This window comes from Nycticebus coucang, chromosome 4 (genome assembly GCF_027406575.1).
Source record: "Nycticebus coucang isolate mNycCou1 chromosome 4, mNycCou1.pri, whole genome shotgun sequence".
Classification (NCBI taxonomy): domain Eukaryota; kingdom Metazoa; phylum Chordata; class Mammalia; order Primates; family Lorisidae; genus Nycticebus; species Nycticebus coucang.
The window spans coordinates 37,054,821-37,067,051 of NC_069783.1; the positions used below are offsets into that span (position 1 = coordinate 37,054,821).

Below are 12,231 nucleotides of genomic sequence, written 5' to 3' on the forward strand. Positions count from 1 at the left end.
TTCGAACTCGCCAGCTCAGGTGTATGTGGCTGGCACATTAGCCACTTGAGCCACAGATGCCGAGCCAGGTGAAAAGTTTTTGGAAAAAAAAATATTTTTTACTACAATTAAACTGAATGTACCTGAAAATTTAAAATACGTGATTTTGGACTTTGCAAAGGAAAGTGTTAAAGATACGTGTGTGTGGATCTGAGAGGAAGGCAGACCTTTGGGAAAAGATGAAGGGAAAGTCTGGAGATAGGGCTTGGCACATACACTGAAGCAGGCGGGTTCAAAACCCGCCTGAGCCTGCTAAACAACGATGATAACTGCAACAGAAAAAATAGCCGGGCACTGTGGTGGGCACCTGTAGTCCCAGCTAGTTGGGAAGCTGAGGCAAGAGAATTGCTTAAGCCCAAGAGTTTGAGGTTGCTGTGGGTTGTGATGCCACAGCACTGTATCGAAGGTGACATAGTGCGTGAGACTCCGTCTCAAAAAAAGAAAAAAAAAGAAAGAAAGTCAGTCTGGAGAGAGGTAGAAAAGCAGAGAATGTAAGAGATGAACATGAACTGGAGTGAGGGAGGCACAGGGTAAGGGGTTTACCTGGAAAAGGGGTAGCACCATTTGAACTCAGTAAGGATGGGTTATAGGAGGGGACCTTCCTGAGAACTTGTTCTATAGCTCTTTTGGACTGAATTTTTATGAGATCAAGTGTTTTCCTTCACACTATAATAACTGGGATTTATATTAGCTCTTTGTAGATTTACAGAGGGCTTCAACTGGCAAAATCAAATTTAATCCACTAAAGCCATATTAATACAATCAGCCAACCATTCAATAAATGAAGATTGTGTGAAAGATTATGTGAAATGATGACAATAAGAGACAATGTACTTGGCCTGGCATGGTTGCTCAGGCCTGTAATCCTAGCACTCTGGGAGGCCCAGGTGGGTGGATCTTCTGAGCTGAGGAGTTTGAGCGGGACTGTCTCTACTAAAAATAGAAAAACTAGGCTTGGCACCTGTAGCTCAGTGGCTAGGGCGCCAGCCACATACACCGGAGCTGGCGGGTTAGAATCCAGCCTGAGCCTGCCAAACAACAATGACAATTACAACCAAAAAATAAAAACAGCCAGGCGTTGTGGTGGCTGCCTGTAGTCCCAGCTACTTGGGAGGCTGAGGCAAGAGAATCACTTGAGCCCAAGAGTTTAAGGTTGCTATGAGCTGTGATGCCATGACACTGTACTGAAGGCGACCCAGTAAGACTCTGTCTCAAAATAAATAAATAAATTAAATTAAATTAAAATTAAAATAGAAAAAGTAGCCAGGTGTTGTGGGTGGCGCCTGTAGTCTCAGCTACTTGGGAGTCTGTGGCAAGAGGATACCTTGAGCCCAAGAATTTGAGATTGCTGTGAACTATGACGCCAGGGCACTTAACTCCAGGGTGACCCAGTAAGACTCTGTTTCCAAAAACAAAAACAGTATACTTCAAGGATAATAGAGAGCTCAAATTCCAAGTAGTAAAGATTAAGGTGTATAATTTTTGTTGTTTTTTAGATCTTGGTTTGATAGTTTTTTGGGTTTTTTTTGATACAGAGCCTCAAGCTGTTGCTCAGGGTAGAGTGATGTGGCATCATAGCTCACAGCAACCTCCAATTCCTGGGCTTAAAGCTCATAGCAACCTCCAATTCCTGGGCTTAAGCGATTCTGTTGCCTCAGCCTCCGAAGTTGCAACACCCGGCTATTTTTTTTTGGTTATAGTTGTCATTGTTTTTTGGCAGGCCCAGGCTGGATTTGAACCTGCTAGCTCTGGTGTGTGTGGCTGGCTCCTTAGCCGGTTAAGCTACAGGCGCTGAGCCAGTTTGATAGTTTTTTAATTCAGTTTTGTAAATCTCCCTTGATTTTCACTTTTGTAGAAACTTAGTGTTTACCATCTTATGCTATTTTTCAGGATTACAGTCCTGAGGACGATTCTGGACCATGGCAGAATCCAATTAATCCAGTACCTGCCAAGAAATCTGTAGTGCAAGACTTTTGCATTTTCCCATTATAGAGGGGTTTTATCATGAGTGATCTGCTAGGTAGATTTCAACTGGATCTCGTGAATTTTTTTCCAGCTTATGCACCTCACAAGATTGGACCCAAGGCACATCCCAAAGAAGCAGGCATGTTAATTGCCCTATACAAACCAAAGAACAAACCTCGCCCTGTCGCTCTTCTCCACAGCTTGTTCACCTCACGCTTATTAGAGCTTTAGGATTTATCAGAGGGTTCATGAGCTTTGATTCTATGGCAAAGTGTATTTCTAGACGACTATCACTGAGGACCTGCCACGGGCCTTTTCCTCTTTAAAACAAAAATTGTCTGAAATGTCCGTCGTGGCAATGCAGAGGGGCAGCTCTAGCGAACATGGCACTTTATTATTATTATTATTATTATTATTATTATTATTATTATTATTATTATTATTATTATTATTATTATTATTATTATTATTATTATTATTATTATTATTATTATTATTATTATTATTGCAGCAATACCCCAGCACCTACCCGCACCCTCCACAGCGGACTACAAACCAGAGACTTCTGGGAGGCGGAAGTGACCGCGGGCGCAAAGCATGCTGGTCTCGGGCGGGCTCAGCTCAGGGCTTCTGCTTCACTGCGTGGTTTGCCGGGTACCCGGTGGTGCAAGGAGTTTAAACTGGTATTTTTCTTGTATGTCAGGAGTAAGTACACCTTCAAGTATCTTGTGGATGTAGGACAGGGCTGGGATCTGAGCTTTAGAGCCTTAGTTTTGCCTTCTCGTTTGCGCATCCTCCGAACACATACTAGGAGAAAATTCTCATAAATCCGGGGCTTTTGTGGATCCAGCGGAGTTCTTAACCAAAGAGCGAGCGGGTGGATATCAGAAGCGTTCCCTGCTTCAGTTTTGGTTAAAAAGTCGTGTGAGTATATTCCTTTGATCTAAAGAAATCAGAGTGGAAGGGTTTGAGCATCTGCAGGCCGGAGTGAGAGCGATCTGGACTAGAAATGGGGCTGGAGAGTAGAATGGAAGAGTGCCTGTGAGTTTCCCCTGACTGGACCGCGGCGTCTCAGTGTCCGCTTAGGTTCAGACCTAAGTGTAAATAATGTTTTCCTGATGTATTAAGGACAATTCTCAAGCAGTCTTTACACATGTGCTCTTTACCCCAACCATGGTATTAGTTCTATGTACGTACATTAAAACTTGTTTTAAGTCACTTTTTAAGAACTTGATACAAATCACGCATTTTTCTGCCTTTAGGATGGTGGTCATTTAGGGGGTAAGCAAATGCTTAGGGGGAACATACATGTTAAGCCGAACTGGTTGTGGTTTTAGATTTAGTCACGTGGCAGCCATGAGTGAATGGATGAAGAAAGGCCCCTTAGAATGGCAAGATTACATTTACAAAGAGGTCAGAGTGACAGCCAGTGAGAAGAATGAATATCAAGGATGGGTTTTAACTACAGACCCAGTCTCTGCCAAGTGAGTATGCGTCCTTTTTCCCTGAAATCATGACACCCGTTGGTGCTGCCTCTGTGTTATAGCCAGACTAATAAAAAAGAGCAGATAGGCTCGGCGCCTGTAGCACAATGATTATGGCGCCAGCCACATACACTGAAGGTGGTTGTTCAAACCCAGCCGGGGCAACAAAATAGCCGGGCGTTGTGATGGGCACCTGTAGTCCCAGCTACTTGGGAGACTGAGGCAAGAGAATTGCTTAAGCTCAAGAATTCGAGGTTGCCGTGAGCTGTGACATCTTGGCACTCTACCCAGGGTGACATAGTGAGACTGTCTCAAAAAAAAAAAAAGCAGGGGCGGCGCCTGTGGCTCAGTGAGTAGGGCGCCGGCCCCATATGCCGAGGGTGGCGGGTTCAAACCCAGCTCCGGCCAAACTGCAACAACAACAACAAAAAAATAGCCGGGTGCTGTGGCGGGCACCTGTAGTCCCAGCTACTTGGGAGGCTGAGGCAAGAGAATCGCTTAAGCCCAGGAGCTGGAGGTTGCTGTGAGCTGTGTGATGCCATGGCACTCTACCAAGGGCCATAAAGTGAGACTCTGTCTCTACAAAAAAAAAAAAACAGATAGATGAAAGTGTAATTATTCTTTCTTTATTTTTATATTTTGAGATAGTCTCATTCTGTTGCCCTGGGTAGAGCACTGAGTTGTCATCATAGCTCACAGCAACCTCAGCTTCTAGGGCTCAAATGATCCTCTTGCTTTAGCCTCCCAAGTAGTACCCGCCACTATTGCCCAGCTAGTTTTTCGATTTTTAATGTGGGGGAGGGGAGTCTCACTCTTCCTCAGGCTGGCCTTGAACTTGTGAGCTTAAGCATTCCACCCACCTCAGCTTCCGAAACTGCTGGGATTACAGCAGTAAGCCATAGCGCCTGGCCAACATACACAAATGTTAATGGAATAGTATTAATGGACACCAACTTTACACTGCCCCCACCAGCACCAAATACTTTATTTAATTAAATTAATTTATTTATTTTGAGAAAGAGCCTCAAGCTGTTGCCTTGGGTAGAGTGCTCACAGCTCACAGCAACCTCCAACTCCTGGGCTAAAGCGATTCTCCTGCCTCCGCCTCCCAAGTAGCTGGGACTACAGGCGCCCGCCACAATGCCTGGCAAGTTTTTGGTTGTAGCCTTTATTGTTTGGCGGGCCTGGGCTGGATTCTAACCAGCCAGCTCAGGTGTATATGGCTGGCGCCTTAGCCACTTGAGCCACAGGCACTGAGCCTACTTTATTTTTTTAAGTTGGCAGAAACAAGGTGGAAATAAGAGTTTTTGGAGATAAGAGTCTCACTTTGTCACCCTCAGTAGAGTGCTGTGGCATGATAGCTCACAGCAACCTCAAACTCTTGGGTTCAAGTGATTCTCTTGTCTCAGCCTCTGGAGTAGCTGGGGCTACAGGTCACGCCACAATACCTGGCTATTTTTAGAGATGAAGTCTTTCTCTAGCTCAGGCTCGTCTTGAACCTGTGAGCTCAGGCAGTCCACCTACCTTAGCCTCCCAGAGTGCTAGGATTACAGGTGTAAGCCACCTTGCCCAGCTGAAATAAGAATTTTTTTTTTTTTTTTTGGAGACAGTCTTGAGCTGTCGTCCTGGGTAGAGTGCTGTGGTGTCACAGCTCACAGCAACCTCAAACTGTTAGGGGACTTAAGCAATTCTCTTGCCTCAGCCTCCCAGGTAGCTGAGACTACAGGTGCCCGCTACAATGCCCAGCTACTTTTTTGTTGTAGTTGTCATTGTTGTTTGGCAGGCCTGGGCTGGGTTTGAACCACCATCCCTGGTGTATGTGGCTGGCACCCTAGCCACTGTGCTAACAGGCGCAAAGCCTGTTGTTTATTAACTCTAAAAGTTAAATCTGTACCCTGCCTTTTTTTCTAATACACATTTAAGGTATTTATTACTCTCTGAGTAATACTTTAATTGTATTCCACAATATACTTTAGGCTGGGTAAAACATTTAGATGTTTAAGACCATCAGTAAATGCTTATTGAACAAATGAAAGCATTTGATGATGAGAGGACTAATTTCAAACAGGGAAGAGCATTCCTAGTTATACTAGTGACCTGTGTGGGTTGATGATGACTTTCATTCCATTGCTTCTTCCATAGTTTTATGGGCCCTGAGGTTTTTCTTTTTGCAAATCAGCTCTGAACTTATTTTTCCTCCAAAGTATCGTCCTTGTGAACTTCCTTGAAGATGGTAGTGTGTCTATCACTGGAATTATGGGACATGCTGTGCAGACTGTTGAAGCTGTGAGTGAAGGGGACCATACAGTGAGGGAGAAGCTGATGGATTTGTTCATGTCTGGAGACTGCAAAGCATATAGCCCTGATGATTTGGAAAAGAAAAAGAGTAGTCTAAAGAAATGGCTTGAGCAGAACCACATCCCCATCACTGAAGAGGGAGATTTGAAGAGGACTCTCTGTGTGGCAGGGGTTCTGACTATAGACCCACCATATGGTCCGGAAAATTGCAGCAGCTCAAATGAGATTATTTTGTCCCGTGTTCAGGATCTTATTCAAGGACATCTTGCAGCTTCTCAGTGAGAGGCCAAGAATAGTGGACACACCGTAGACTGTTTTTATTTTTTTATAAAAGATTTTGAATGTAAGTTCATCATATTGTAAGACTTTAAAGGCTCATAGTATGAGGGAGTGTGTGAGTGTGTTAATTCTTTTTTTTTTTTGGTAGAGACAGTCTCACTGTACCGCCCTCGGGTATGTGTATGTGACTGGCACCCTACTCACTGAACTACAGGAGCCAAGCCAAGTTTTAGTTTTCGTAGAGACAATCTTTCTATGTTGCCCAGGCTGATCTCAAATTTCTGGCCTCAAGCAATCAGTCCTCTCACTTCAGCCTTCCAAATTGCTGTCATAGGGATGACTGCTCATGGCAAGAAGAGTATTTGGAAAAAAATGTAACATGTTAGATTCTAAATAAAATGTTAAGGTAGGTGGGGTACAGTGGGTCATGCCTGTAATCCTAGCACTCTGGGAGGCCAAGGCAGGTGTATTGCTTGAGCTCAGGAATTAGAGATCAACATGAGCAAGAGTGAGATCCTGGCTGCGCCCATAGCATAGTGGTTACGGCACCAGCCACACACACCGAAGGTGAAGGGTTCGAACCTGGCCCACCTAAACAACAACAATGACAACTGCAACAACATCAAAAAATAGCCAGGTGTTGAGGCAGGTGCCAGCTATTTGGGAGGCTGAGGCAAGAGGATTCTGTAGGTCTGGGTTGGGCCCCAAGAATTTGCATTTCTTTCTTTCTTTTTTTTTTTTTTTTGTGGTTTTTGGCCAGGGCTGGGTTTGAACCCGCCACCTCCGGCATATGGGACCAGCGCCCTACTCCTTGAGCCACAGGCGCTGCCCCTTTCCTTTTTTTGTATTGTTAAATCATAGCTATGTACTTTAGTGTGATCAAGGGGTACAATGTGCTGGTTACATATACAATCTGAAATATTCTCATCAAACTGTTCAATGTAGCCTTCATGGCATTTTCTTAGAAGAATTTGCATTTCTAACAAACTCCCAGATAATAGTCACATTACCAGTCCCAGACCACACTTGAGAAGCAGTTTAGAAGCTTTAGGGGAACAGAAAGTCCCTCGCTAATAGCTTTAAAGTTTCATGATCCTAAAGTAAAATTTAGCACATAAAGTAACATTTTTCCTTTAACTAAGACTCTCATTCAAATTCTAGCCTGTCTTTGGAAGCAAACAGAGGAAGTGGAATATGAACTAATTGAACTCAGCATGAAAATGATGCTGCCAGGGTGAGGGAGGCCCTTGAAAAGAGAGAAGCTTTGTAGGAATTATTCACAGTATCAGTGGGGCTTGATCTTGGCTCAAGCACAGGGTCTGGTGGGTTGATTTTGGTGTATTTATTTACCAGGAGACTAATGAGTGGGGACATAGACTGTTTTTTGCCAATGAATCTTCTGATTGTTATACAATTTGCCTACAAACAAAAAGAGTGCTGGAAAGAATAAATGATCTGGCTTTGCCATGGAAACATGCCTCCTCAGGGAGATTCTCTAGCTGGGTCCTAGTTAAGATTCTCTCCAGGAGTTTGAACTCACCTGTTTCAGGTCCCTTTGCAGTACTGTCAGCATTTGTGGTTCCAGATTTTCCAGAGGAAGAGTCCTCCCCAGCACTGGCTCTGCTTGCTTACTGCAACCTGTGGGCAGTAGCCAGGGCAGTCTTTGAACACAGCATTAAGAATACTTTTTTAAGGCTGGGCATGGTGGCTCATGCCTATAATCCCAACATTTGAAGATGAGGTGGAAGGATTGTTTGAGGCCAGGAGTTCAAGACCAGTGTGAACAACATAGAGAGATGGCAGTGGCAGCCAGTCCCAGCTACTCAGGAGGCTGATGGAGGGGGATTGGCTTTAGCCCAGGAGTTTGAGACTGTCGTGAGCTATGGTTGCTGCACTGCACTGACTCTAGCCTTGGAGGCACAGCAAGACAGTGGCTCAAAAAAAAAAAAAAAAATTTTTTTTTTCTAGCGTAAGAGGCTAGTTTGACTTTTACTGAGGATTTTTTGTTTGTTTCCTTAGAAGCAAAGTTTCCAACCTTTGCATGGCTTTCTTGTTTTTTCTTTTCTCTTTTTTTGAGACAGAGTCTCAAGCTGTCACCCTGGATAGAGTGCTGTGGAGTCACAGCTCACAGCAACCTCAAACTCTTGGGCTCAACCAATTCTCTTGTCTCAGCCTCCCGAGTAGCTGGGACTACAGACGCCTGCCACAAGCTGGCTAATAACAGGTTGTTCTTGAACTCCTGGCCTCAAGCAGTCCTGCCTCAGCCTCCCAAAGTGTGTGGATTACAGGTGTGGGCCACCATACCCCACCCCAGCTAATTAGAAACATTTTTTATTTTTAGAGGTGAGTCAAAGTGCAGGGTTACAGATGTGAACCATTAGACCTGGCCTTCATACATATTGTTAAAGAGATCTTATTATTATTTTTTTTTGTAGAGACAGAGTCTCACTTTATTGCCCTTGGTAGAGTATCGTGACATCACAGCTCACAGCAACCTCCAGCTCCTGGGCTTAAGCGATTCTCTTGCCTCAGCCTCTCCAGTAGCTGGGACTACAGGCGCCCACCACAACGCCCAGCTATTTTTTGTTGCAGTTTGGCCGGGGCCAAGGTTTGAACCTGCCACCCTCATATGGGGTTGGCGCCCTACTCACTGAGCCACAGGTACTGCCCTGTTAAAGAGATCTTTATAGAAGTATTTGAAGTATTTTTAACATATCATAGACTTCATTCATTTTAAGTGTATGATTCAATGATTTTTAGTAAATTTACAGAGTTGTCAGCCATCATCACAATTCATTTTTTGTAACATTTCCATCGTCCTCAGATGTGTCTTGTAGTCATTCTGCATTCCTGCCCTCAGCCCCTGGTAACCACTGATCTAAAACTTCTGTGTCTAGAGATTTGATGTTTCTGTACATTTCATATAAATAAAAACAGTATGTGGTCTTTGTGCCTGGCTTCTTTCACTTGGGATGATGTGTTTTGAAGTTGATGTTCAATTAGCCAAGTGTGCTTACACGTACCTGTGGTCCCAGCTTGGGAGAGTGTAGCATGTACTTTGTTCCTTTTTTTCTCTTCTTTGTTTTTTTTTTTGCAGTTTTGGCCGGGGCCAGGTTTGAACCCACCATCCCTGCTATATGGGGCCAGTGCCCTACTCCTTGAACCACAGGCACCGCCCGGTCTCTTCTCTTTTTTTTTAGAGACAGAGACTCGTTGTGTCATCCTCAGTAGAGTTCCTTCTTATTGCTGAATAATATCTGTTATTTATATTGAAGGAAAGTACTACCAAATCCAAAAAGGGGGGGGGGGACCAGATATGTAGCAGCACCCCTCGCCCCCTACCATAAGAATGTGACCTTTTGTAACTGTCCTAGGAAATAGCCCCGAGCTGAAGCAGATAACCGGTAACTGGTTCTGAAAGAAAAAAGCTAAGCAAATGTTTAACTGCTGATCTTGTCTTAAGACAGATGAGTAATGAACCAGAGTTCTTCTTATCTGGAAAAGCCCCTATGTCTGCTACCCCTCCCTAAAGACCCTGCTATGTCTGATACCCCTCCCTACTTTGTGGTTTTTGCCTTTATAAGCTTGTAAAACCTGCTGTTCAGGGCTTGACTCCTCGGCTCCTAAAAGAGTTGCGAGTCAAGCCCCAGCATGCTGGAATAAAATCCTCTTGCTGTTTGCATCAAGCGCCGTCTCTTGCGGTTGATTGGGGTCGTCATCGCTCAGGGCAGAGTGGGGGGTCCTGCCCCAAGTCTTTCAATATTTTATTTGTTCACCAGTCAGTGGTATTTGATTGTTTCTCGGTTTTGACTATTATGAAAAATGCTGCTGTGAACATTTGTGACAAGTCCTGTATAGACATGTACCTACCCAGGAAATACCTAGGAGTGGACTTGTTTGGTTGTATGATACATTTATATTTAATTTTTTTTTTTTTTTTAAGACAGAGCCTCACCATGGCGCTCTTGTAGAGTGCCGTGGTGTCATAGCTCACAGCAACCTCAAACTCTTGGGCTTAAGCGATTCTCTTGGCTCAGCCTCCCAAGTAGCTGGAACTACAGGAACCCGCCACAATGCCTGGCTGTTTTTTTTTGTTGTTGTTGTCGTCGTCGTTTAGCAGGCCTGGGCCGGGTTCCAACCCACCAGCCTTGGTATATGTGGCTGGTGCTGTAGCTACTGTGCTACAGGTGCTGAGCCCATTTATATTTAACATTTTTTTTTTTACTTTCACTGAGAACCTCCCATATTTATTAAATAACAAGTTTGCAGGCACAGCTCGAACAATGTAATAAGAAAAGTCTTCTTCATTTACACAATCATCTAAATTCAAAAGCACTCACAAAATTGAGCAAAGCCAGCATTTGCATATTAGGCAAAGGAAACATATTGCTAATAGAAGCTGCAGGTCTGGTCAAAAATAAATGTTTTATATTATTAAGTAGTAAAATAGAGAATTCTATCCCAAGAACATATCTCGGTAAAACCTGGGGGTTAGTGCACCTGCAGGGACACTACAGCAAAGTCGCCTCAGAATAAAGAGCAGCATCAGAAGGAGCTGGATTAACAAACGATGTCAAGGGCCCCACCCCAAGCAGACTCTGCTCTCCAGTCTGGAGCTGCTTGCAAGGAAGGATGTAGGGCTACCCTCAACCCCCAGTTCCAGGGAAGGGACAGGTGGCCATGCAGGGGTGGCCTCAACTCTTCCTTTCTAAGGACACATAAGGCGCACAGGCATAGTATATATAACTTTTAAAGGAACTGTCAAAGTATTTCCCAGTGTCACTACTCCATTTTACATTCCATCAGCAGCATTGTATGAGGGTTCTAGTTTCTCCACATCCTTACTATGTGCATCTTTTTGATAACAGTCATTTTATTTTATTTTATATTTTTCTTTTTTTTTTTGGCCGGGGCTGGGTTTGAACCCGCCACCTTCGGCATATGGGACCGGCGCTCCACCCCTTTGAGCCACAGGCGCCGCCCCTATTTTATATTTTTGAGACAGAATCTCACTATGTCACCCTTGGTAGAGTGCTATGGTGTCACAGCTCACAGCAGCCTCAGTTGATTAGCTGGCCCGGGCTGGGTTCGAACCTGCCACCCTCGGTGTATGTGGCTGCTGCCATAACCACTGTGCTATGGGCACCGAGCCAGGCTATAGTCATTTTAGCAGTTATGAAGTAGGGTCTCATTGTAGTTTTCTTTTGCATTTCCCTGGTGACTAAGGATATTGAACATCTTTTCATGTGCTTATTAAGCCATTTGTATGTCTTTTTGTGAAATGTTTACTCATATATATTGCCCATTTTTATTTATTTATCAATTTAATTCATTTTCTTTTGGAGACAGAGTCTCACTTTGTTGCCTCCAGTAGAGTGCTGTAGCTTCATAGCTCACAGCAATCTCGAAGTCTTGGGCTCAAGCGAGTCTCGTGCTTCAGCCTCCCGAGTAGCTGGGACTACAGGTGCCTGCCACAATGCCTGGCTATTTTTTTTTTTTTTTATTTTGGCCGGGGCTGGGTTTGAACCCGCCACCTCCGGCATATGGGACCAGTGCCCTACTCCTTGAGCCACAGGCGCCGCCCTGCCTGGCTATTTTTAGAGATGAGATCTGTTGCTGTCCACCGGGCTACTTGGTTAATGACGCAGAGGCAGCACCGCAGACGAAATGAATGATTTTAAAAGGAAAGGCTGGCACCGCAGACGAAATGAATGATTTTAAAAGGGAAGGCTGGTGCTTGCTCAGGCACTTCAGCAATTACCTGTCTTTATTCACTTTCTTTTTTATTTACTTTTTTTGTTGCAATTTTTGGCCGGGGCTAGGTTTGAACCTGCCACCTCCGGCATATGGGGCTGGTGCCCTACCCCTTTGAGCCACAGGCACTGCCCTACTTACTTTCTTATATATCCAAACTTATCAGATAAAAATAATCCAAGAATAAAGAAGACAAAAGGTAACAAAACTGTCATCGAGATTTCTTATCAGCGTTAATACAGCAAAGTATGTACACAGCTTTCCAAACTAAGAATGTCCTGTTTGGAGATAAACAACAATGGAGATAAACCACAAAGGGCTGGGTGGTCTGTTCTGTTTGCCCACTTCCCTATATGACTAACTGAAAGTTATTGTGTAAATAGGGTACAAAGTGCAATGGTCCACTGCCCCA

The 12,231-nt window shown here is 44.2% G+C and overlaps 1 protein-coding gene across 2 annotated transcripts; it reads left to right on the plus strand.

Moving 5' to 3' along the window:
- The first annotated feature begins 2,618 nt into the window (after positions 1-2,618).
- Positions 2,619-6,133, plus strand: GEMIN6 (gem nuclear organelle associated protein 6). Of its 2 annotated transcripts, none has more exons than XM_053587728.1 (3): positions 2,619-2,928; positions 3,342-3,488; positions 5,693-6,133. In XM_053587728.1, exons 2-3 carry the CDS (start codon positions 3,361-3,363, stop codon positions 6,066-6,068), a joined length of 504 nt encoding a protein of 167 aa, XP_053443703.1. In that variant the 5' UTR covers positions 2,619-2,928; positions 3,342-3,360; the 3' UTR covers positions 6,069-6,133. The 2 variants fall into 2 exon arrangements, with proteins under 2 accessions (XP_053443703.1, XP_053443704.1); XM_053587729.1 differs by having other exon boundaries at positions 2,619-2,709.
- The last annotated feature ends 6,098 nt before the right edge of the window (positions 6,134-12,231 follow it).